The 27248-nt window shown below is 37.3% G+C and overlaps 1 protein-coding gene and 1 pseudogene across 1 annotated transcript in view; one reads left to right on the top strand and one right to left on the bottom strand.

Annotated features, from left to right (window-relative positions):
* The window catches only part of DCAF10 (DDB1 and CUL4 associated factor 10), a 59969-nt gene extending 33142 nt beyond the window's left edge, over positions 1-26827 (top strand). Inside the window, exons 4-7 of the mRNA XM_036741536.1 lie at positions 10337-10539; positions 19065-19178; positions 21400-21545; positions 23898-26827. Coding sequence (XP_036597431.1) covers positions 10337-10539; positions 19065-19178; positions 21400-21545; positions 23898-24266 — 832 coding nt within the window. The 3' untranslated portion in view covers positions 24267-26827. The remainder of the gene's footprint in view (positions 1-10336; positions 10540-19064; positions 19179-21399; positions 21546-23897) is intronic.
* Positions 8322-9047, bottom strand: LOC118827986 (annotated as a pseudogene).
* Positions 26828-27248: the final 421 nt, after the last annotated feature.

Here is a 27248-nt window from a genome sequence, read left to right as displayed (position 1 = left end):
AGCAGCTCAGTCCCTCGCTCATTACTCAGTTATGTATCACAGATCCAGGGTAGGTGGAAGAAGGGGCCTCTCTCTAGGGGTGGCATTCTAGAGTGAGGAGCAGTTTTCTGTTATATAGAGAAAGGAGGAAGTTTAGAAACAGACAGTAGCTGTGTGGCTCTGAACCTAGGAGCAAAGAAGAAATCTCATTTCCAGTCTCCAGCTCACTCTGAAGCGTACAGTAGAATAACTAGGGCAAGAGTTCCAGACCAAAGGAGAGCCTGCAGTTCTATCACTCTGGACCAGCGGCACTTTCCAACTTGGCTTATGGTGGCTGACAGTAGCAGCAGTCTTACAGAACTCCAGCCAAGGGCAAACCCAAAATTTGAGTCAGGAACTTGCAGAGCCTAGACCAGGGGGTTAGAAATCAGACTTTTCTCTGGATCATTTGGAAATACTGAAAGCTTGTGGGATTCCAATCCGAGCGCTCTCTGAGATTGTAGAATAATACAATACCTCGTACCCCAAAAAAGCAGTAGGAAGACTAGCCCAGACATTCCTTCCAGTGCACAGCACTTAACATAAAGTCTGATGTCAGGAAGTAGGCTTGAAGAATGAGCAAACAAAAAAAAGAATTGAACCATAAAGAGCTGTTGTGGTGACAGTGATGCTCAAGACACAAACCCAAAAGAAGAGAATGACTCTACAAAACATCTAAAAGTAAAGCCTCATGAAAAACAGATTTGGCACAAATTCAACTGGAATTCTTAGGATATATGAAACACAAGATAAAAAAAGCTATAGAATATTTCTAAATGAAATGAGCTAGAGAAAAAATTAGAAAAGAAATGAAAGTTATGGAAGAAAGAATTGAAAGAGAATTAACAACTTGGCATAAGAGGCACAAAACTTTTCCCAAGCAATGAATATGAATACCACTGCAGCATTTGAGCTGTCCATCTGTTTCTTGTGCTTAATTCTCATCTTCTTTTCTAGTTATACATGGTCTTGATTTCATTACAATTTTATGTTCAAGTCATCATTGGGTATAAGATACTTAAAACCCACTATGATTTTTGTCATTCATTACTTTTTGGGTCACTTGCAGTTTTGACTTTTCTAAGGTCATTGTGTTCCATGTTTTCATTAGCCATAGATATTACATGGAAAATACTGGTCTTTAAAAAGATAAACTTTAGCAACCGGGAGAAACTTGGGGTCATTGAAAGTGCTGCATAGTTCAACCAATTTATTTTGTTCAGTCCTGAGGCAAGCTTACTTTTTTCTCTACAGTACTCTACACACACACACACACACATACCTCAAACTGTCTATTCTAGTACATAAAAAATCGAAAATGCCTTCTTAATCTTTTTGGCTTTTCCTATATTGATTGCTACACCAGTTTATTTTGAGGTACAGTGAATCTTAGGAAACCCTAGTGATGATAAAATCAAAATTACAAATCAAAATTTACAAACAGAAGCATGAGGAGAACCTTCCAATCTATATAGGGAAATTTTACCTTTGGATTTTATGCTGAATATCCAACATCAGAGCTGTTTCAACCTTGAACCAGATTAAAATATAATTGGAGGATATTTAACAAAATACAATAGAACATAGATAATTTTTGTGGTTTTCTAAGTGAATATGTGACCTTCAGTGGCCTCTGTTTCCATTTGCATTTGATACCACTTCCCTACATGACACTGCTAATATCTTTGATGAGTATCTCCATTTTGTGTTTCACTTGATTAAAAAAATTATTACGGACTAGAAAATGATCAATAAACATCAATATTCATATATGCAAAGGATAGAAAAAAGTGGATTGTATGAAACTGAATTGGTTACATAGAGTTTGTTTTTTTAAATATATATTAAATGTTAATGGGATATAAACAACATTGCTCTGCTTGTCTTTGTCCTCTTCTAAACATTCTTCTGTTTTCTTATGTAGATTTTAAAAATGTTTCATAATGCTTTTGTGATAGTTTTTCTAAACATTATTATATTGTTTCACTAGTCTGTCCACCCCCATCTTCCCTCAACAAATGAGCTTAATCAAGCAAAATGATTTCTGTTTGGACGAATCTAAAAAATGTACATCTCCTTCATGTCTAATTTTATATCTATGTTCTACTATATCTTTACCAAGAGGTAGATTGTATCATCAGTCTTCTGGAGTTGTGATTTTTCATTGTATTAATCAAGAATTCTTAAGTCTTTCCTAGTTGTTTTTCTCTGTTTTGTTGTGCTCATTATATAGATACTTATCTGGTTCTGCTCACTGCACTCTGCATCAGTTCATACAAATCTTCCCAAGTTTCTTTGAAACTCTCTCTTTGTGAATTTCTTAGGGTGCAATACTATTCCATTAACTTCATATGACAATTTTTTTGTTCAACCATTCCCCAGTTTTCCAGTTATTTGTTACAACAAAAGGTGATCCCTTCCCTCAGTCTTTGGTCTGTTGGGGCATGAGCCTAGTAGTAATTAACTCAGTGGGTAGGCATAGCTTAGTGAGTTTTTGGGTGTAGTTCCAAATTGTTTTCTAGAGTGCCTCAGCCACTTCATAGCTCCTCCAGCGGTGTATTACTCTGAAGATATTTTGAATCTCCACACCAATCTGATGTGTGTGAGGTGAAACTTTAGAGTTATTTGAACTCATATTTTTCTTAGTAGTAATTTGGGCCTTTTAAAATTTTCATATCGTTGGTAACTTGGCTTTCTTTCCTTGAGAACTCTCTGTTCATATCCTTGGACTTCTTTTCTGTTGGGGAATGGTAGTTTTTAAATAGATATTTCTATCCCCTATAATCTTGCGTATCAGTCCTTTTTCAAAGAACTTTGCTGCAGATCTGATTGGAACTATTGTTTTTGTTTGAAGCAAAACTTTTCAGTGGTGTGTAATCGAAATTGTCCATTGAGTAGACGAGTCTCACAGTGATTTTACAGAGATGAGAAAGTCAGCCTGTATGTCAGTAGTTGCTGCTCTCTTCTCGAGTAACTTGGTTTTTTGTTTGTTTTTTGAGGGAGATGATAGTATCTGTGATATTTTTTTGTTTTTCTGGAATTTTTCCCCCTTGGAAATTTTGAAAATAGATCCCCAAGTACCTTTTCCATTATTTCTTCTGTATTTTATGTATTTAATTAGGTGTCGTAATTCCTTAGTTTCATGTTGTTAAGTGACGTTTCCTCACGCAACACATCGAATGCCATATAGACATTCCACTGTCATTGATGATGAGAATGGGTGAATATATAAACACACTGGCTGATCTCTTCCAGTTCCTCTCTATTGTTTCTTTCATCTAATTTCAGCTCTAAATGTGCTTGGAATGTTTTGGCTTATGCTGATCTTTGTTGTTGTTGTTGTTGTTTGTTTATTTTCAGTTTTTGACATTCACTTATATAAGATTTAAATTTTCTCCTCTTCTTTCCCTCCTCCCTCCCCAAGACAGCATGTAATCTGATATGGGCTCTACACATACATTCCTATTAAACATATTTTCACATTAGTCTTGTTGCGTAGAAGAATTATAACAAATGGGAGAAGCCATGAGAAAGAAAACAAAACAAAAGAGAAAATAATCTCTTTCTGTCATTCTTTCCCTGGGTGTGGATGGCATTTTCCATCATGAGTCCTTTGGAAAATTTTAGGTCCTTGCATTGCTGAGAAGGGCTGTCTGTCAAAATCAGTCCTTGCATGCTGTGCCTGTTACTGTGTACAATGTTCTGGTTCTGCTCCCTTCACCCAGCATCAGTTCATTTAAGTCTTTCCAGGTTTTTCTGAAGTCCACCTGTTCATCATTTCTTATAGAACAATAGTGTTCCATTACATTCATATACCACAACTTGTTCAGCCACTCCCCAATTGATGGGCCTCCCCTTGATTTCCAGTTCTTGGCCACCACAAAAAGAGCTGCTGTGAATATTTTTGTATGTGTGTACCCTTTTCCCATTTGTGTGATCTCTTTGGGATACAGCCCTAGAAGTGGTATTGCTGGGTCAAAGAGTATGCACATTTTTATAGCCCTTTGGGCATAGTTCCCAATTGCTCTCCAGAATGGTTGGATCAGCTCACAGCTCCACCAACAATGAATTAGTGTTCCTACTTTCCCACATCTTCAACATTTATCATTTTCTTGTTTTGTCATGTTAGCCAATCTGATAGGTGTGATGTGTTATCTCACAGTTGTTTTTATTTTATTCTTTTTTTTAATTTAATTTATTTAATATATTTAGTTTTCAGCATTGATTTTCACAAGAGTTTGAATTACAAATTTTCTCCCCATTTCTACCCTCCCCGCCGACTCCAAGATGGCATATATTCTGGTTGCCCTGTTCCCCAATCAGCCCTCCCTTCTGTCACCCCACTCCCCTCCCATCCCCTTTTTCCTTCCTGTCTTGTAGGGCAAGATAAATTTCTACACTCCATTGCCTGTGTATCTTATTTTCTAGTTGCATGCAAAAACTTTTTTTTGTTTGTTTTTGAACATCTGTTCTTAAAACTTTGAGTTCCAAATTCTCTCCCCTCTTCCCTTCCCACCCACCCTCCCCAAGAAGTCAAGGAATTCAACATGGGCCACATGCATATCATTATGTAAAACCCTTCTACAATACTCATGTTGTGAAAGACTAACTATATTTTGCTCCTTCCTGATCTGTCCCCCTTTATCGAATTTTCTCCCTTGACCCTGTCCCTGTCCCTTTTCGAAAGTGTTTGTTTTTGATTACCTCCTCCCCCATCTGCCCTCCCTTCTATCATCCCCCCTTTTTTTTATCTTCTTCCTCCTTCTTTCCTGTGGGGTAAGATACCCAATTGAGTATGTATGGTATTCCCTCCTCAGGTCAAATCTGATGAGAGCAAGATTCACTTATTCCCCCTCACCTGCCTTCTTTCTCTTCCTACAGAACCGCTTTTTCTTGCCACTTTTATGTGAGAATTTACCCCATTCTATCTCTCCCTTTCTCAATATATTCCTCTCTCATCCCTTAATTTGATTTTATTTCTTTTAGATATCATCCCTTTATCTTCAACTCACCCTGTGCCCTTTCTCTCTCTCTCTCTGTCTCTCTCTCTCTCTCTCTCTCTCTTTCTTTCTTTCTTTCTCTTTATCTCTCTCTCTCTATATATACACATACATATATACATACACACATATGTGTGTGTATGTGTGTGTATATATACACACACACACACATATATATATATATATATATATGCATATCCCTTCAGCTACCCTAATACTGAGGTCTCATGAATCATACACATCATCTTTCCATGTAGGAATGTAACCAAACAGTTCAACTTTAGTAAGTCCCTTGTGATTTCTTTTTCTTGTTCTTTTTCTTGATTACCTTTTCATGTTTCTCTTGATTCTTGTGTTTGAAAGTCAAATTTTCAATTCAGCTCTGGTCTTTTCACTGAGAAAGCTTGAAAGTCCTCTATTTTATCCATATTTTGCCTTGGAGCATGATACTCAGTTTTGCTGGGTAGGTGATTCTTGGTTTTAATCTTAGCTCTGCTGACCTCTGCAATATCGTATTCCAAGCCCTTCGATCTCTTAATGTAGAAGCTGCTAGATCTTGAGTAATTCTGATTGTGCTTCCACAATATTCAAATTGTTTCTTTTTGGCTGCTTGCAGTACTTTCTCCTTGATCTGGGAGTTCTGGAATTTGGTGACAATATTCCTAGGAGATTTCTTTTTGGGATGTATTTGAGGAGGCGATCTGTGGATTCTTTCAATTTCTATTTTGCCCTGTGGATCTAGAATATCAGGGCAGTTCTCCTTGATAATTTCTTGAAAGATGACATCTAGGCTCTTTTTGTGATCATGGCTTTCAGGTAGTCCAATAATTTTTAAATGATCTCTCCTGGATCTATTTTCCAGGTCAGTGGTTTTTCCAAGGAGATATTTCACATTATCTTCCATTTTTTCATTCCTTTGGTTCTGTTTTATAATATCTTTATTTCTCATCAAGTCGCTAGCTTCTACTTGCTCCAATCTCATTTTTAAGGTAGTATTTTCTTCAGTGGTCTTTTGGACCTCCTTTTCCACTTGGCTAATTCTGCCTTTCAAGGCATTCTTCTCCTCATTGGCTTTTTGGAGCTCTTTTGCCATTTGACTTAGTCTATTTTCTAAGGTGTTGTTTTCTTCAGTATCTTTTTCAGTATTTTTGGGGTCTCCTTTAGCAAGTCATTGACTTGGTTTTTCATGGTTTTCTCGCATCCTTCTCATTTCTCTTCCCAATTTTTCCTCTACTTCTCTAACTTGCTTTTCCAAATCCTTTTTGAGCTCTTCCTTGGCCTGAGACCAGTTCATGTTTTTCTTGGAGGCTTTTGTTGTAGGCTCTTTGACTTTGTTGACTTCTTCTGTCTGTATGTTTTGGTCTTCTTTGTCACCAAAGAAAGAATCCAAAGTCTGAGACTGAATCTGGGTGCGTTTTTGCTGCCTGGCCATGTTCCCAGCCAACTTACTTGACCCTTGAGTTTTTCAGTGAGGTATGACTGCTTGTAGAGCAAAGAGTACTTTGTTCCAAGCTTGAGGGGATGCGCCAGCTCTGCCACACCAGCACTCCTCCTTCCCCAAGAACCCCCAACCTGGACTGGACTTAGATCTTCAGCAGGCTGCAGCACTCCTGCTCTGATGTGCCACTTAATTCCTCCCACCAGGTGGGCCTGGGGCCAGAAGCAACTGCAGCTGTAGTTCTGTAGCTGCCCCACTTCCACTGCTCCTGGGGTGGCTGAACCGAGAACTCTATCACCCTGTCCTCAGCAGCTTTTCCCACTAACCTTCTCTGTTGTCTTTGGTGTTTATGGTTTGAGAAGTCTGGTAACTGCTGCAGCTCACTGATTCAGGGCGCTAGGGCCCACACTACCCGGCTCCTGGTCTGGTTGGTCCGCGTGGCCCACACTGGGCTCTGCTCCGCTGCACCCCACTTCCAGCTCCGTGCAGGATAGATGTCATCCAGGCTTTCCTGGGCTGGAGCCCTGCTTCCCTCTGCTCTTTTGTGGGTTCTGCAGTTCTAGACTTGGTTCAGAGCCATTTTTTATAGGTTTTTGGAGGGACTTGGCGGGGAGCTCACGCTAGTCCCTGCTTTCCAGCTGCCATCTTGGCTCCACCCCCTCCTCACAGTTGTTTTGATTTGCAACTTTAATCAATAATGATTTAGGGCTTTTTTTCATATGATTCTAGATAGCTTTAATTTATTCCTCTGAAAACTACTTGTTCATATCCTTTGACCATTTAGCAGTTGGTGAATGACTTGTATTCTTGTAAATTTGACTCAGTTCTCTGTATATTTGAGAAATGAGGCCTTTATCAGAGACACTAGTTGTAAAAATTCTTTCCCGGTTTTCTGCTTCCCTTCTAAATCTTGGTTGCATTTGGCTTTGTTTGTGCAAAAACTTTTCAATTTAAAGTAATCAAAATTATTCACTTTGTATCTCTCTCTATCTCTTGTTTGGTCATAAATTCCTCCATTCTCCATAAATCTGACAGTTAAACTATTCCTTGCTCCCTTAATTTGTTTATAGTATCGGCCTTTATACCTAGATCATGTACCCATTTGGACTTTATTCTGGTATACGGTGTCAGATGTTGGTCTGTGCCCAGTTTCTGCTATACTATTTTCCAGTTTTCCCAGCAGTTATGCTAATTTTTTTGACAGATTCATTTCCCCTCTACTGTATCTTATTGGGTTTTTTTAAAGATGATAACACATCTTCCACTTTCTTCCTCTAATGTTTTACGAATAAGTTTGTTCTCTAATGCAGGCATTATTTTTTTTTATAATTCATTTGTCTTAACGTTAATTTTCAAAATTTTGAGTTCTTAGTTCTCTTCTTCCCTTCAGGTCCTCCCCCACCAATTGAGATGGCAAGCAGTATATCAGTTATATATGTGAAGTTGTATAAAACATATTAGCTATGTTGCCCCCCCCAAAAAGGGAAGAAATTTAAGTGGAAAAAAGTATGCTTTAGTATGTACTCAGAGTTCATTAATTTTGTCTCTGGATGTAGATAACATTTTTCTATGTGAGTCCTTTGGAATTGTCTTGGATTATTGTGTGGATTATAGCAGCAAGAGTTTTACAGTTTTATAGTTGATAATTGCTCACAATATAATCACTACACTGTTGCTGTCACTGTGTACAATGCTCTTCTGGTTCTGCTTACTTCACTTTATAATGCAGGCATTCTTAGCCTCTTTGTCAGTCTGATGAAGCCTCTGGACCCTTTCTCAGAATAATGGTGGGATTTTTTTTTTTTGTCACAGGCATTTTTTATTAACAGACTATTGGAAAAATAAACATGGTAGAGACGTTTAGTTCATTCTTCTATAAGCCTGTGGATCTGATCTTCCCTGTTACCAGCATCTCTACCTTCCACAAAGTGTGCAGTCTTTTTCTTCATGCTGCCTCGTGGAGAAAGACGATAATTTGAAGGGCCACAGGAAGTTGTTGGCAGCTTTGAAGTGCTTGCCAACAGTGTGTATCTCATGGATCAAGTCCTCCATGCAGACAATTCCGTATTTACCAAGAGATTTTGCATTAAGGGCATTATCCATCAGGGCAATTCTGTTTCTTGATCTTGCCATAACCATGCTTGTAAATCAAGTCATTCACAGAAACCCTATGCAGTGTACACTTCCACAGTCCTCAGCGTGTTAATTGAAGCCTTGTTAAGCTTAACAAAAGTGCCATTGAAGATTTGTTTAAGATGAAGAAGCTGCGGTGCTTTTCAGACCTTTGGGCTAACACCATTGATACCTCTGATTCTGATCACAAAAGCTAACTTGGGTTCAGCTGGTACATAGTAGTTGCCAGCTTTGCATGCTATTCTAGCCAGCCGGATTTCACTTCTATATATCTGTCTGTACTCCTTATGATAGGTTTTAGCTTTTTCATAGATAACTTTTTTCTGTATTTTATAGATCTTTTTTATAGCCATCATCTTCTTCAAGTGTTTGGCCTTCAGTATTGTGAAAGCCTTTCGCTTTTTCAGAAGGGATTCTGGAATGGATGGTAGCTTCTTCTTTTCTTCTATACCCTCCATGTTTCTAGAGACAGAATGATGTTTTTAAATGCATAAAATAAAATATTTTAGTTCAGTCATTTTTCAATTGTGTCCAACTTCTTGTGACCCCATTTGAGGTTTTCTTGGCTAAGATACTGGAGTAGTTTGCCATTTCCTTCCCCAGTTCATTTTACAGATGAGGAAACTGAGACAAACAGGGTTAAATGACTTGCCCAGGGTCACACGGCTAGTAAGTGTCTGAGGCCACATTTGAGCATAGGAAGAAGAGTCTCCTGCCTGGCACTCTATCTACTGTGTCATCTCACTGCCCAAAAGTAAAATATGTAGGATTATAAAGGAAACCAATTATAGTGAAAAAAGATGTAATTTTTTCCTAAGTCGAGGGATCTATCCAAATCCATACTTAAAAATCTTACTCTAAAGAGTCGTTGCTTTTTCTCATCATCTCTCCGAATTGACCGAGAGATTAAGCTTTTGTTAGCTGAAGCAGTTTCTGGACTTTCTTGGTTTCTTCTCTCTGTATTGCTTGGGCTTTCTGAAAGTTGTTTTTCTTCATTGATGGGATAGGGAATAAAAAGTATTCAGTAAACTTGTTTAGTATCCAAAGAAACAGAAAGTTCATCAAGTTACTTTTTTCCTTTTGTTCTACTTTCATGAGAGACACAGAGAACAAGTAATCAAACTGTTAACTATATTTATTTTTTTAAAAAGAATAAAAGGGGGCAATTTTGAGTATTTTAAGCACAGTATAGATTTATTATAATATATACCTTTTACATGCTACAGTAATAAATGTTCATAATGATGAACCTTAAATAATGTTCATAGTGATGAACCTTAAATACAGTATGATCCCAGATGGTTTTTCTCAATTTGTAAAGAAGTATATTCCTTTTAGTTTGTGTTCTTTGTCATATATCAATACTTAGATAACTGTGAGATATATACATACATACATAGAGTATACTCTGTTCCAGTAGAGTGTAAGCTGGAAGGCCTTTGGATACAAGTTAGAGACAAATTTTTTGTCTCATCTGATACATAGAAGTACTTAACCAAGAAATTGGCCATCTGGCAACGGATCACTTCTGGACACAGTAATTCATGAAATTGTCTATTACTGTGTTGTAGTAGTCTTGGATTTGAAAGATACTCTCTTTGCTTTATTCTCTAGCTATTCTAGACAAATAGAAATATATTATAGTTTAGCTTTTTTTTTTAACACCAATAGTTAAGTGTTTTAAAAGCAGCGCTTGGGAATTATCTGGGTAAATAACTATTCAGTGACAACTACTTCTGATCTTTAGGTGCACAGAAGATGGATGCCCACACAAGAAATTCTTTCATACACGTTTTCTTATGCGGATGAGGTTAACTCCAGACTGTTCCAAAATGCTGATTTCCACCTCTTCTGGTTATCTTTTGATTTTACATGATCTTGACTTAACAAAATCTTTAGAGGTTGGAAGCTATCCAATTCTGAGGGCAAGAAGAACTACGTCAAGTTCAGGTAAGGCCTGCTTCTTTAGTGAAGAGTTTCTTAAAATTCAAAAGACTATTCTAAGAAAAAGAGGAAAGAATTAAAGAGATTCTGGGAAGCAGCTCAGTTCAGAAGCTTCTGAATGAATTATCATTGAATTAAGAACTTTCAAAACATGTTATTTCTTATTATTGACGTGGTGTCTTTTATGTATGTGGGTGCTCATTAGTCCACGGTTCATTGCAAATAGTTGTTACAGGAGAGAATACTAAATACGCAAATGTCTTTTTACATTCTCCTAACCTGATAGTTCCATTAACAATGAACACTTCAGAGATTCATCACTATGGTTATGATTATGTTCATAATGAAAACGAAAGCTCTTAAAGGACCTTTTGGAGTCATCAAAGGAAGATCTAACACATATTCATTTTAGTTTTACATATTTTTATTCCACTTGTAGTCTTTAACTTAGAAACACTTGATAATAAATGACACATAGATATTGATGACCAGCTGCTAACAAGTCAACAAGCATTTATTAAATACTTATGTGTCAGGCACTATGCTAAGCTGTGTAGATACTAAAGAAGACAAATACATACTTCCTGCCCTCCAGGAGCTCACATTTTAATGGGTGTGTGTGCACATGCGTACACGTGTGTGTATATACACACACACACACACACACACACACGTGTGCTGATACACTAATACTTAAACTCCTGTGGAGTCTTTCCCTTCTTTTAGCACCAGACTTATTCATGACCTCAGGGGGACTCCAGACACGTTAGTACTCTGTAGTTCAGCTGTAATTAAAAATTCAAATTCAGAAGATCCATGAATTCATTCATTTTGGATACTTCCCATGCTTAAGCAGATCACAGTCTCTCCATACCTTCATAAGTTACAGTGGCCAAAATAATTCATGGCAAATTTTCTCATAAATTCCAAAGTAGCTGGTTCTCAAATGATATATTGAAGCCTTTCTCATGGCAGGGAGCACTTGCGGGAGCCCACGTAACTTTCAGGAACCCAGGGTATTCCCGTACCATGAAAAGGCATTTAATAGGACTTGAGTGGAGAACAGTTGAGTTATTTAATGTGTTCAGTAGGGTTTTGTGGGAACCTGTTACTTATAATTATAGTTTCTTTGGGAAAATATGTGCTAAATTCCTATAAACTGAAACAAATTAATTTTTAGAACACAAAATCTTTGGAAGTTGAGACAATCTTATTCTAATTCTTTGAGATTGTTAATGTATATTAGCTCTATATGGCAACACCATTAATTTATTAAATGGAACATTCTTTTTGTCAGCGATGTCAGATAATTTGAGTTTACTATACTTTGACTTTCATAATCTTATCAGTGTGAGTATTCTCTTCTTCACTGTAGATTGTAACCCATTTCTACTTGTTCTTCCCTTGTGATTTTTGTCCATATTCTACAGATCTTCCACAAAGGACTTACCCAGCAAGCTGCCTTCCCCTGGGGCTTTGAACATTTCAGGAGTACTGGTGCAGCTCTTTGGCTGTTCTGTCCATTTTTTAACCTTGTCCTCCATACCTGACTGTCCCCACCTCTATTTTCAATCATTCACTTCCTCAGTAATATCTCTTACTCCACATCTTAGCAGAACTCATCACAAGGAATGCTATGGTCTGCTCATGTCCTCTATGCGTCTCTGTTGCCCTTTGGATCATACCAACTTTTAGCCTTAAGAGAATTGTGGTGTCTCAACGTTTACGGCTTCATCAGGAGAACATTTGTATTAAAAAGACAGTTTTTTGAGGAAGTTGGAGTCATTAAAAGCACTAAGATTTTCCAAATTCAGTCCACTTACCACTTTTTTTCCTCTTCAGTTCTGGGACTGACCCAGTGTCCATATGCAGTATGTTCCTAGATAAAAGTATTGATGTCTGTTTTTAGAAGTTTAACCACTGTCATTTAATTGCCAGAATGAGATCAAAAGAACCCAGAAAGTACCTTAGTTAGTACTTCACTTGACTTACTTGCAGGAAGGAGAGAAATAACTAAATTGGACGAAGAAGGTATAGTGGACATCTATATTGGAGGTGATACAATTGTAAGGGCAGTTAGGGAACTGATGTATAAGTTTTCTGAAGGAGAAAAGGATAATATGGAGGTAGGAAAAAATCAATCATGTTAATACCGGAAAAAAGTGACTGAGGGAACATAAATCAGGATGATGAGGATATTAGTAAAGAACAAACAAGCTTTCATAAGACAATCAACAATGCACCACATCTTTATCATCTCACAGTTAATTGAAAATAGAATTATAAGATCCCATTGTGGTTATTGATTATGAAAAAGCATTTGCTTCAGTGGAATTAAATGTCTCCGTAGCTCTTTTATTGCAAGCTATATCCTATAACTCCTATCCATATAGCAAGATCATTCAAGACTACTTGGAAGGTGTAACAACAGAAATTAGCCTGTTCATTGACCCTCTGATAATAAATATCAAGCTAGGCTTAAAAAAACAACTTAAATTGGCCAAGGGATATTTCCCACCTTGATGGAGGATATTCATTGCAGAGCCCGGAGTGAAAAGGAATTCCCCGTGGATGGTTAGGTCCTCTAGATCAGTGGTATTAAACTCAAATAGAAATCCATACTCACATACCGACTTAGAAAACCACAACATAATATTATCTGTGTTGTATTTTTATTTGTTAAACATTTCCCAGTTACATTTTAATCTATTTTGGAGGCAGCAGGCAGGGAGTAAGTTGGTCACCTTTGCTGTAGATGATTCTGTTTGTGGATGACACTGTACTGATTGTATCAAGGCCCAATACATTTTTACAGAGGTTCCCAAAGTAGTCAATGCTGCACCTGGGGGACACTGAAATGATGGGGGTGGGATTGGTAGTAGCCTCAGGGGCAATTGGGGGGCATTGAATAAAAATAAGGGTAAAGTGGAAGCATAAGGAAAGAAGAGAAGAAAATTTTGAAAAACCATTTGTACATATTTCATCTGTTGTGTAACAGAATCAAAGTTGTAGTGATTACATTATTTTCCAAATAAACACACAAAATGCAACTTATAACTGGTCAGTGGTCAGGTCCGCTGACTGGTCTTAACAAGCAAGTATTGGCAGGTGAACATATCACATATTGTGTGGAAGTCCAGCATATATTGGCAGGAATATGTGCTTGTGATGACTTTATAATATAAAACCATATGGTTACATGATGAAATATTGCATCATCAAAATTGCGGTGCAGGAAAAACCCCACAAATTTACAATAAATTATTAAATTTAAGATGTGTCATTTAAAAAATTATACTTTTTGAAATGATGCGAATTAAAAAAAAAACTGTTAAAGCGTTAAAGAAAGATTTTTAGGGGAGCACTGAGTAATTCTTCTAAAGGGTATGGTAGGTTAAATAAATTTGGGAACTTCTGTTTTTGAGCCTTCTGAAAGAGAGCTATAATCCCTAAAAGGAGTTTTGGTCTGTTTAATCAAGTCGTTCAGTCAGCAAACATTTATAAGCACCTGTTATGTGCCTGGTGCTGATTTAAGCACCGGTGATACAAATAAAAAAAAAGTCTCTGCCTTCATGGAGTTTGCTATCTTATGGGGGAAGACAGTATATAAAATGTTGCTGAAGGGGGTGGGGTGTGGTCAGAGTGGGAGGAGGGGATGAGAAGATGATACTCATGCAGTTGCAGAGCAACTGATGGTAATTGAAGTTAAGTGAGGAAAAAGTCTGAGCTCTCTAAAAAAGGAAAGCTTGGGAGAAACTGATTGCTTTGCTCTCCAGTCATAAGGAAAAGGCATCTGAGCGTGCTGAGGAGGTGTTGAGTATCAAAGGTGAATCAGTTTCTAAGATGAAGAGATTTCAGGAAATGAGCTTTTTCTGGGGGAGGCCTGATGTTTGACAAGTTGAAAGGAAGCAGAACAGCTGTTTTAAAAAAAAGAATATATATATATATATAGAGAGAGAGAGAGAGACAGAGAGAGATTGAGACTTGGGACAGGGAGAACAACCAACAGGCTATTTTAGTAATCTGAGTGTGAGCTGATGAGGGCCTAGGCCGAGTTGGTGGCAGCATCAGAGGAGAAAAGGGGTCTTATAGAAGAGATGTTGTGAAAGTAGAAATGACAAGACTTGGCAACAGATTGAATATGTGGGGTGAGACGGTGAAGAAGTAAGGATGCCACCTAGATTGTGAGCCTTGAGTGACTGAGAGGATTATGATACCCTCCACAGTAATAGGAAAGGTAGAGAGAGGAGAGAGCTGGAGGGGAAAGAGGAGTTCCATTTTGGACATGTTGGGTTTATTAGATGGTACATCTACTTGCTTCTAAGGGGCAGTTAGAGATGTGAGTGGAGGTTTGAGCAGGATAAATAGATCTGAGAATCATCAGCATAGAGATAATAATTGAATCCATGAAAGCTGATAAGATCACCAAATGAAATAGCATAGTGGGAGAAGAGAAGAAGTGGGAGAAGACCCAGGACAAAGCCTTGGGAGGAATACCCACTGTCAGTGGGAGAGACCTGGATGTAGAGCCACACAAATGAATGAAGAATGTCAGCTGCTGAGATTTCAATATGGAGTTGGATGGACACTCTATAGAGCTTGTCTGCTATCCGAGACAGATGCATAATGAGCTGGTCCCAGTGTTGGCAAGGCGAATAGGGTGGATCGCTTTCAGAAATTTGCAAAGCTTCCCTTGAAAGCAAAGGTCCATCTTTCCAATGTTAACCTTTTACTGGTATTGCTATATAGTATTGTGGAGTAGTGGATAGAGGGCTGGCCTTGGACCCAGGAAGACATGGCTTTAAGCTCTGTCTCTTACACGTGCTAGTTAGGTGATCCTGGGCAAGTCACTTAATCTTTCAATCATGTAGGCACCTCGCTGAGACTTTTAAGGTACAGAGAAGGTGTCAACCTATGTTAAGGGAGGGTGTTCCTCATCTGGGAGTTCCCTATACCAATGAAATCATAGTGTCTATCCTTCTAAATGTCTGTGAGATGTGAAACTGAAAGAACTGAAGAGAAGTATCACACAAAGGACATTGGAGGGGCTCATGGTAGGTCTGAGCAGGCTGCAGCACATAACCAATGAAGAATTCTGAAGAATGAGTAAAGTAAATCATCAAGGAATTGTATGGCAGGAAGAGAAATAGGCTTGATCATATGGCACGAGTGAATGGTTACTGGAGGATAGCCAGAGTGTTCCACTTGTATGCTAATGTATCACTTCAGTGGACTAATTCCAGCTGTATGTCAAAATCTGAAGCCATTTCCCCTATATGAATTGTTTGGCCAACCTTTTTTGAGAATCATAGAATTTAGGAATCTTCCTAATTGGGGAAACTTGATAGTGAACTCACATTTTGATAAAATTTTTTATTGGTGAGAAAGTAGTTTTTGATGTTCTCCTAATTACCTTTTGAAGAAATTAACGGATTCCCCCCAGTCCCCATTGTTATCCAGAATGATCCCTCACTGCTTTCAGGATCTTGTGGGTCTTGTATTTCCTTATTGTACAAGATTTCCTCTAGATACTCTTCTCAGTTTCATTTTCTTAATGAATATATTTCACTGTTTTTGTTGATGAGAATAGATCATTAGAGAAATGACATCTGTGCCATTTTATATGTATTTTTCTTCTTGCCATTTTCATCTGTGGATGATCTTTGGTAATCTAGCCTTATTGATTCTTATCCCAAGTTTCTTGCAGATTTATTTGCTCCTCTAATCCCTTTTGCTATGCTGTGAGGTCATAATGTTCATAAATCATCATTATCTTCTATGGTGCTTTATAAATGAGTTTATATTCTAAACTCTGTTGCCACATTTGTTGGCTGTGGCAGTTTGTGGGCTTTTTGGGTGTCCTTGGTGGCAAGTGCTTCAGAAATGGCAGATAACCGGTGTCAATATCTCTGCCTTTTCATTAGTTTTCCAGTTTTTGCTATCTGTGACTTATTTGAATTGGCCAGGTTATAGTTGTTGGAACTGTACATGGTGTCTTCTCATATTTATCCTGACCTCTAATTTGATGTAGATTTTTGACCTTTGCTTGAACGAGTTGATGGTTTGATTACACACCAACATATGATTCTAAAGTTACTTTTACCTTAGTAACTAGGGTTTTTTTTTTGCAAGGTTAATCATTTTTCCTTTTTTTGGCAGGGGGGAAAGTAAATTTTGGTGCTTGCCATATCCAGTACCTTCCAACTCTTTTCTGGGAAAAAAAAATAATAATATATAGGTGTAAGGCTTCTGAATAGTTCACACACACACACACACACACACACATACTCACACACACACTCACACACTCACTCTCTCTCTCTCTCTCTATCTCTCTCATGTGTGTAAATGCCAGAATTATTTGCAAACAGCTGTAGGTTAAAGTGAGGTAATGACTTGAAAGACCTGCCTTGTGCTTTGATTTACAATTTATCGAGGGGCATCTGGAATGGATAACATGATTAGACAGCTATATGAGCAGCTCTTAAGAATATTTTTACTTGGTGGCAGGACCTAGTTTGGAGATACCTTCTGTTAAGTTTTTTTTTTTAATTGCTAAATACTTCAGGCATGCCATACTCTTGGGGTCTGAAAAGGACATGTTGGCTACTCAGAGTTAAGGGTTCTAAGAATGGGTCTGATATTAAGTGATAGGCCTGGAAAAAGACTGGCAAAGATTAATACAGGTTGATAGTTGGGCTGGAAAATAATAAGTGAAATGGAGAAGATTGGGGGTTTGGGTTTTTTTTGGTGCCAGAAACTGTGATTTGATCAGTTTAGGTGAACATTAGAAACTGGTTTCTAGTGAGGAAACCCCTACCAGTGCAGATCTCCAACTGTTCTGCAATATTATTGACTTAGCGTTTCTGGAAAAGAGGTGACTTGCCTAGGGTATCAGCCATTACAGTTCAGAGGCCAGGTTTTCTTGACTGGGAGGCCAGCTGTCTATTCACTGTGTCATGGTGCCTCACCATAGGCTCTGTGTTTGGGGCGGGGGTGGAATATTTCATAGAATCCCAGAGATAGAAGAGACCTCATAGGGCATCCTGAAACAGAAATCCTCTCTATAGCATCAGCTAATCTACAAGCATTTATTAAGCACGTAATATGTGCCAGGTACTCTTGTAGGTGCTGTAAATACAAAGGCAAAAAGTTGACCAATTCCTGCCCTCAGAGTCAGCAGGTACATATTTAGGTCTGTTTTGTGTGTACATATTATAGACACATACATACATGTACACATACAAATATATAATACACACATGCTTACTTGGATCAGAACTGTGATTTTATTGATGCAGAAGTTCCTGCTGAGGAACTTCAACTGAAGGACCTAGGATAGAACGTTAGAGTATCCCCAGTTAGCAGACAGGATATGGATGACTGTTTAGCAAAAGAAAGGAACAGTCAGATAGGTAAGAAGAGAACTGAGAGCAAGTTGTGTCACAAGAGCAGAAAGTGTATCCAGAAGGAAAAAGGATTCAACGGTGTCAGGTGCTGCGGAGAGGTTTAAGAAGGATGAGGTCTGAGACGACCTTTGGATTGTTTATGGAAGGTCACCGGTTCCGCATTTGGAGAGAGCAGTTTGAGTTTAATAGTGAGGTTTAAAGGCAAGATGATGTAGTGACTGGAGTGCTGGACTGGCAGTGAAGAAGACCTGGGTTCATGTTCTACCTTTTTCACTTACTACCTCATTGACCTTGGAGAAGTCATTTCTTCTCTCTTAGCCTCAGTTTCTTCAGCAGTAAATTGAGCAGACTGAACTAGATGTCCTCTTTTAGAGCTTTCCTCTTTCCAGCTCCAAATCCATGATCTTTTCTATAATCCGTTATAGTGTTTTTAAAATGGTAGTGTTCCTGGTTTTAAGATGATTATTAATTTACATTTTTTAATGTTCTTTTGAAGTCAGATTTCATTGAATTGGTCCCAACAAAGAAATTCAAGTAATGAATCTATTCCTTTTCTAGCATTAGAAAACAGTATGCATAATACCACAGATATTTTCATTGAGACATTGAGTATAGCTATGGTGGAAAATGTTCTGGACTTGGAATCAGGAAGACCTGAGTTCAGATTCTCCCTCCTATACTTACTGCCATCATTACCTCTTCAAGTTTCTGTTTCCTCATTTATAAAATGGAGGTAGTAATACCGTAAGTACCTAATTCACAGGTTGTTGTGAGATTCAAATGAACTGATATATGTGAAGTGCGTAAAATAAGTTTAAGTTGACATTATTAAACTCACAGATTTAACGTAATCAAATTCAAAACAAATGATACTGTACTAACACTTTGGGGGGGATTCATTTTTATCTCACTTAAATCTTTAAGTTAAAAGAAGGAGATTTGTGGAAAGGAGGCCAATGTTTGGGATATGTTTGCTGTATTTAATCTCAGTTGCAGTGTGCCATGTATATTCATTACACTGTACTTTAGATGACATTTTAAAGAATGCTTCGGAAGTATAAAAAAATTAATAGGCACCACCGATCTGTTACATTTATGTTGGTGTTATTTTGCATTTTCAAGATGTGGCTACTTCTCCAAGTTCATCTACTCCCAGAGCTTCTGGTTCACCTTGTCATCATAGTGATTCTAGTTCATTATCTGAGAAAAACGTGTCACGATCCTCTCAACGAGAAGGCAAGTAAAACAGTAGCATTTTAATGTCTTGGAAAAACTGATTCCTTTAAATAAGCTAGGAGTTTTCTCTTTAGTTTTAATCCATAAAAATTTTAGTCTCCTCAGTAAACTTTAAGAAAATGTTTACATTAATATTGTTGAATTCTTTAGGCATAGTCCTGTGTTGGAGTTTGTATTGTTGTTTGATGAGGAGGAGATCGTGTCATCTAGTCTGGAAAAGAATGTTGACCTAGAAGCCAGGAGGCCGAATTTAGTCCTGGTTTTGCTACTAATTCTCATCTGCTTAATTTGTAACTAGATGGTTAATTGACTGGACCTGTCATCTGACCTCTTCATGACTTTCTTCATCTGTAAAATCTAGCTCATATTTAGTTGTCTTCTAAATTGTCTTAAGAGATTGAGTCTAAAATAAAATACAATCCTAGCCTTTCTTTCCAACTGCTTCTCAAAATGAACACATAGTACCTTTGCTGTGCCATTTCTCCCATTTGAAATCACCTCCTTGTAATAATTTAGGTCCTGTTTAGCTTTAAATTCTATTCCTCATATAAAACTTCCCATCCCATGGCAGTGTCTTCTTCTGAACATCCCTAACATTTTGGACCTCTAGGGTTGTTGTGAGGTTCAGATAAAATATGTATAGTGCTTTGCAGACTTTAAGCTGCAAAGCAAATGTCAGTTATTAATTTGGTATTTATCATTAATAAGTCCTTTATGTGCATTTACTTAAAAATGAAATATTTTATTAGTTTTTCTAATAAAAGAACTATAGGTATTTTCCTCCTTCTAAGGCCCATTAGGATTCTTTGTCCATTTTTTTTTCATTTGCTTTTTCACATGTTTATGGTCTTCTGGTTTTGCTTTTTTTTTTTTTTAATGCTGCATTGTTCTCAAAAGTCCAGATTTATTTGCATTCATCTTACTTGTTGAGCTAGTTGTACAGCATTTCATTACTCTAATGTGCCACAGTTTATTTAACCATTCCCTGTTGTGGGATACTTGTTGATTTCAGATTACATTTACACATAATAATATTACAAGAAATTTTTCAACAGACAAGTTTCACAATTTTCCTCAACACTAACAAGCTATATTCCTGAGAATGTAATTATTGGATCCAAGGGTGTGATGATTTTTGTTGCCTTTATTTCCTATCGCCACATTCCTCTCCAGAAAGATTTTTACAAATTTACAGTGCCACCAGCAATGAATAAGTGTACATCTTTCTCCATTCTCCATTATCCTATTAGCATTTTCACTTGATAAAATTCAGTTCATTCAAGATTAAAAACAAAAGGAATAGATGTAAATCAATTTTTATTCAACACAATCAAAAGTATTTACCCCAAGCCAAGAGCCAGTGTAATAGGTCATGAAGAAACAGAATAATTCCCATCCCAAACAGGTACAAAACAAGGATGCTTTCTGCACTTTTATTTGATGTAGTATTGGAAAATCTAGCAATTGCTGTAAGACAAGAAAAAGATGTGAGTGATTGACACTGGAAATGAACACAAAATATCATCATTCATATTTATGTATCCAAAAGTTCCATCCACTTCAACCAGAGAGTTATTGAAGATAGTAAATTAGATCAGCAAATTTGAAGGATTATTTTATACTCTTATTTATTAGTAATAAGGATTAATTTACCTAAGAATACACAGAATCTGTTTGAGAAAAGAACTATAGAACTATAATGACCGAAGTAAAGTAGAACCAAAACAACTGGAATGACAGTGTATGTTGATAGATGTATTGGATTAATAGTAAAAATGGCAGTACTTCTAAATTAATTTATATATTTAATGCAACGCCAATCAGAATTTTAAGGAGCTTCTTTAAGGAATAAAAAATAATGATGAAATTTATGTGGAAAAAATCAAGAATATTAAAGATTACACATTGTAAAGGAATGCTAATTGTGGTCTCAGATGGATTTCCATCTGGATGAGAGATTATATACATGCATACATACATACATATATGAAAGAAAATCTCTAGAAAATGGTCAGCAAGTAGAAGGAATTAACTTTTCATATTTAGGTGTCATATCTTTAAAGTTGAGCCCGTTGAGAACAGAACCTATAAAGGTTTCTAAGAGCAGTTGAACAGCTGCAAACATAACTGTTTTGATTCCTACTAAAGTACCGATCCTAATATAGCCATATTTACTGAATTCTCTTGTAGTTACCATTCTTAAACTTTTTTGTTGCATTAGGGGTGTCACCTCGTAATAGTCTTGAAGTTTTGACGCCAGAAGTTCCTGGTGAGAGGGACCGTGGTAACTGCATTACATCTTTGCAGCTACATCCTAAAGGTTGGGCTACCCTTCTACGGTGTTCTAGTAATACAGATGACCAGGAGGTAATTCTGTCTTTTGAATGTTCTTGAAAATATTAGCTTTCAAAAATAGTGTTAATTTGATTAATAATTGTTTTGAAAATAGATCCTGTTCTGTGCTCCATTTTCAACGAATGTTTTAGATCTATCTTTTTAATTAATATTGGGCGGCAACCCTCACACAGGTCAGAGATGTACAAAGCTGGGCACAACGCTTCAGCTTAACAGAAATTTATTGAGTGTAAGCCATTGTTAGTTGATATAGGGAGTCTATAGTGTAACATAAAATAAAATCCATTTTCTTAAGGAATATTTCACCAATAATCCTATTGGTTTCCCTTTATTCCCTCTCACTATTCTGGGCTCCCCAAATTCTAACACCATTCACTCCACATTCTGTTTGGGTAAAGACTACAATCAGAAAGTTTTGAAATACTAATCTTTGTCCTTGATGTGCCAACATTTGACAGACCATTTCAGACAATCTCACCACTACCTTTGCCTGGTGTAGCAACTATAAAAAGTTTTTGGTTAAGGTAAAAGGTCATCTGGTGGCTCCCCTGATTTTGTGGATAGAAATGTTACCAGTATAGTTGGTTATAATGTGAAATTTAGCAAAGTATGTTATATTTTTCCACTAATTTTTTTAAGTTACAGTTTATGGAAATTTGGAAGTGTGGTAGGTGGAAGATGAAATGACTGAGGGGAAGGTACAAGCTTCTGAGCATATTTCAACTTTATTAAACAACGTATGCCAATTGCCTAACAAATTAGGACCAGACCTCCTCAGCTTAGGGCTGGATCCCAAATACAAGGGTAGATAGACTTTTATGCATTTAAAACAATCAAGTAAGACCAATTAATTAAAAGAAAACAATTGCCCAGTTTACAAAATTTGATTTCTAATTGGAGGAAAGATTAGGGACTTTCCAAGTTGGGAGGGATAATTCCCTGACATCAGAAGAAGAGGTATCCCACTCTCCCCAACTGTCTGTATTCAATCAAGGGAACATGGAAACAGTAACTGATTGACCCATACAGGGCCAGTTTTCAGAGAAGACATATGGGTTGCTTGAGATGTTTAATTGTGAGAAAACTCCGTGTGTCAGCCTTTGGGTCTGACTGGGTTTCTGATCACCCTAATGTAGGTCCTTAGTTAAGAGTCTCTAAGCAGCAGGTGGACTGGGTTCAACTTTGCAGCCACGTGGGGATAGGTTCAAACAATGCAGTAAGGTTTTCTTGAAATTCCCACTGTTGAATAAAGTTTTCTCACGAGATGGAAATTGGACTAGGCCAGAGGTTCCCAAACTTATTCACCCTACCACCCCACTTAAAAAAAATTTACTCAGCACCCCCCTGGAAATCTGCTTTCTTTGACCCTTTAACAGTTTTTTTGAAAACATTTGCACCATTTTTCTAAAAATGATGCATCTTAAATTGAATAATTTAATAAAAATTTGTGGGTTTTTCCCTGCATTGAAATTTTGATGATACAGTATTGCCTTGTGTGACCATATAGTATTGTAAACAAGTCATTACATGCACATATTTCTGCTGGTGCATGCTGGACTTCCTGACCATAGCTTGCCTGCCAACACTTGCTTGTTGCCACCTGTCGGTGGACTTGACCACTGCATTTTGTATGTTTATTTGGAAAATAATGTTATCACTGCGACTTTAACTCTGTTACACAACAGATGAAACATGTACAAATGGTTTTTCCAAATTCTTTTCTTTCCTTATGTTTCCACTATCCCCTTATTTTTATTCAACGTCCCCCAATTGCACCCGAGGCTACTGTTGCCCTGCCCACTTTGGGAACCTCTGGAACTGAGCCAGCTCCAGAATTGAGTCACAAGATGGAATCAGTGTGGTTCTCACTAACACTTGCTATTCCACTTTCTTCAGAACACATAAGGAAATAGTACTTGAGGGGACTGCCCTACTTTTTGAAATTTCAGAGGCTTGGTCAGCCGCCATTTTCGGGGTTTTAAAATGCTGCACAGAATGAAATGTAGAAGCTAGAAAAAACTTCAAAGCAGAGAGTGTAGTCACATCAGCTACTGCTCTTTAGATGAAGGCAAGAGGGGGGATCTGAAGCATACTTTGGGACACTACCATTGTGCACATCAATTTTCTATAGTGATTTTATGAATTCCATTGGTTAAAAAATTTTTATTTATTTTATAGGATCATAGGCTTTTGTTGAAAGAGATGTAGAGATCATCTTGTCCCACTGGGACTGGAAGCCAGATCCTCTGATCATAAATCCCATTCTTTTTCCACTACATCATGATGTTGATTTATCAAGTGAGTTTGTTATGTAAGAAACATTTGAGAATCACTAATTTTCATTTCCTTTCTTTTTTCCTTTAGTGGACCTGTGTCTATGAATTTCAAGAAGGGGCTCCAGTACGACCTGTTTCACCTCGTTGTTCTCTAAGATTGACTCATTATATTGAGGAAGCTAACGTAGGCAGGGGGTACATCAAAGAACTTTGTTTCAGCCCTGATGGTCGAATGATTTCTTCCCCCCATGGCTATGGGATTCGCTTGTTGGGATTTGACACCCAGTGCAATGAACTTGTTGACTGCTTACCCCAAGAAGCTAGTCCCTTGCAGGAGATTCGTTCTCTCTACTCTCACAATGATGTGGTTCTGACAACCAAGTTCTCTCCCACACATTGTCAGATTGCCTCAGGGTGCCTTAGTGGACGTGTTTCTTTGTATCAGCCAAAGTTTTAGGCACAACTGACATCAAAAAAGGAACTCTTCTGGTGTTTGACTTTTAAATTACTTCAGTTTAGGTGAAGTACTTTCTTTATAGATCTTGTAAGTGTGGTTCAAGATCCTCATTCCTAGGGGTCCGTGAACATCCCCACAGTGACATAGGAGCACTCAGTCTAGCACTGATGTTTGATATACTGCATCTCCAAGTCAGACTCTATGCATTGTCTTTCCTCTTCAGCATTCCTCTGCTCCTGCTGATCCTGTGCCATTGTTCCTTTGGTTATGTTGCACAGTAGCTCTTGTCAGGGTTTTTCTTTGGGTGTGACTCGTTGTAGACATCGGGCAGGATTTTTGGTTGGGGTAGAAGGAAACTGGTCCTAGTACTGAATAAAACCTAGAAGTTCGATGTTGGCATATTGGTTGTTACGAGCGAAATTATATCTCGTCCATTCACTCCGCCCTTTTAAATTGCCATTATTTCAATACAAGGACTAGATAATGAAACTGTTCTCATACTTATTAGCTTAGATTTTGTCATAATGACCTTGGAAGTTTATTAAAATTGCTATACTAGTTTTCACAACATGAGGGATTTTGTTTATTGTAAAATAGTAGAAAAATGTTGTCATGTCTCTGTAATTTGTTTCCTTCGTGTGAAGTTAAATTGCTAGTTTCCTTATTGTGTATGCTTGTTTTTATTGACAGCTCTGAGAAGTGAAGAAAGGGACTTTTCTTTTTCTTGTGGTGCAAAAAAGGTTCTGCTGGCGTAGCAGAATGCACTTATTACTGAGTGATGGGAGAAGCATCATTTAGACACTTCTGTTGCAATCTATATAGTGTAGTACAAACTGTTATACTACCTGGGGCCAATCAGTGAGTGAAGATGCCCTCTCTTACTCTGCTTTCTTCCCTTATTCCCGTTGGGAAAAGTTGTGCGTAAGAATACTGAGTTCTTTGAGAACTCTTAATTGGTTTCATTGGTGTTCTATTTGTTAGTGGAGACCTCCAGCACTATTTCTGAGCTAATTGTCTAGTTAGGATATTGATATTGTGACTGTATTGAATGAAATGTAACATAAGAGCACATACTGAATAGGTTTCATATTTAAACCAGGGCTGGAAATCCTTTTCGCCCCTTTTCTTTTCCTTCCTTCTTTCTTTTTTTTATCATGGGCCTGAAAATCATTGGCCTACAAGCAACAATCAAGGGCCATACTCAAGAAATGACAATTATTCACAGGTTGCCATGCCAATGCAAACATCCTCCCACCCTTTGTTATTGCTAAGTAATTATCATTGGTACTTGCATGTATTAAAATATTACTTTCGTAGATCTGTATGTGTAGAATACTTGTGAAGAGTTAGATTATAAATTAAGTAGTAGCTCAGGCCTAGCTCTTGGACCAGATCACATATCCCAGCTTAGGCAGTAAACTTCAGAACTACAAAAATACTGATACAATTATACCAAATGAAGCCAGCTTCAAAACCTGTTGAGCCAATTGGATTCTAAGAATTTCATAAGGAGAAAAGGGTATTTTTTTGTATATTAGTATTTCAGTAATCAATATATGTGACATTTCTTAATAAGCCCTCATAACTAATCATTCAAATGTACAGATGTGCCTCATTTTAGCCAGTAGATACATTCCTCATATGTTGGGGAAATTTCTGTCCACTCAATCATTTTCTCACTGATTTGTATTATACAATTGGGAGATGCTTTTCTGTAGAAAAATGTTGCCACAAGACATAATAAAAACTACTCTTGTGCATGCAGAGAACCTCTTTATGTAATATATTTAGAGAAAAATAATTTTCTGGGGGCAAAGGCCCTCCAACAATGCTACTAGCCAAAATTAATGAAGCCACAAGATACAGTTTATTACATGGAAACTTTAAATACCGTACCACAAATTGTGTTCTCTTGGGGTCCAAATCCACCTAAGAAAAAGCTGTCAAGTCATGTTCCTTGGCTTTTTACAATTCATTCATTGACTCCCTTGGTAAAGGTAATTACTGGTTTTTAAGAACTGAAGGTTTTTGAGACTGGAAAGGTTTTTGTCATAGGGTGAATGGATAGTGGCCATTAGTGACTTGTCAAATTTTAGTAATCCTTGGAAGTTTGTTATTGAAAGTGTTGGCATAACTTTCTGCACACATGGGGTATCAGGTACCCATTAAAGGCTCTTCTCTTATGTTTTACTTCCTTGAGTGTGTATTCCATATGTAGCAAATTAAATCTTTAATTGGAACACAGTTTCCTAACAAAAATGCCTCAAGGAATAAGTAGATGTCATATAAGGAAAAATGGAGTGGAGATAAGCCCCAAATGAAAAATTAAAATTTAAGAACTGCTTAGACTCTGTAGATCCTAAATTTTGTTAATAATGTTCTGTAATGACTACACAGTAACCAGCATGTATTAAGTAGAAAAAGAAAATAGCATAAGGAGTGTTGTACTTTACCTGAAGCAATGAACCTTTTTTATTTCTATAATTTCTATTTCAAGTTATTTTTCTCAAATTAGTTACATCTTATAGTAATAAAAATTCAATCTGTTGTTTCATGTTAAATCTAGTCATTTTTATTCCTAATAGGCTGTAAAATCTGAAGGTATATTGAGCAGTATTCCACTTTTAAAGAGTTTCTAGCCTCCCATCAGCTTACTTAAGGTTATGACATATTGTACAGTCTATTAAGAGAACAGAACTTTTGATCTTTGTTAGGGATCCTGAGCATAAACAAATGCATACACAACTGCATTCAGGGGTAGAGGAGTGGGTGGCAAATTCAGTTTTAGGGCATATGTAAATATATTTAACCTTTAACCTAAGGTGCTAAAGGACTTCTTTTATTTGTTCTCACCATATCCCTGGGAAAAGTACAAATATTACTTGATAATATTATTACACTATTAGAGGAATAAGTAGAAAAAGGCAGTTAAACTCGTCGTCATTGGTCGACTTTATTCTGGAAAACAGATCCTTTTTTTTC

Source organism: Trichosurus vulpecula, chromosome 1 (genome assembly GCF_011100635.1).
Source record: "Trichosurus vulpecula isolate mTriVul1 chromosome 1, mTriVul1.pri, whole genome shotgun sequence".
Taxonomy (NCBI): domain Eukaryota; kingdom Metazoa; phylum Chordata; class Mammalia; order Diprotodontia; family Phalangeridae; genus Trichosurus; species Trichosurus vulpecula.
This window is presented reverse-complemented; position numbering and strand designations above follow the sequence as displayed.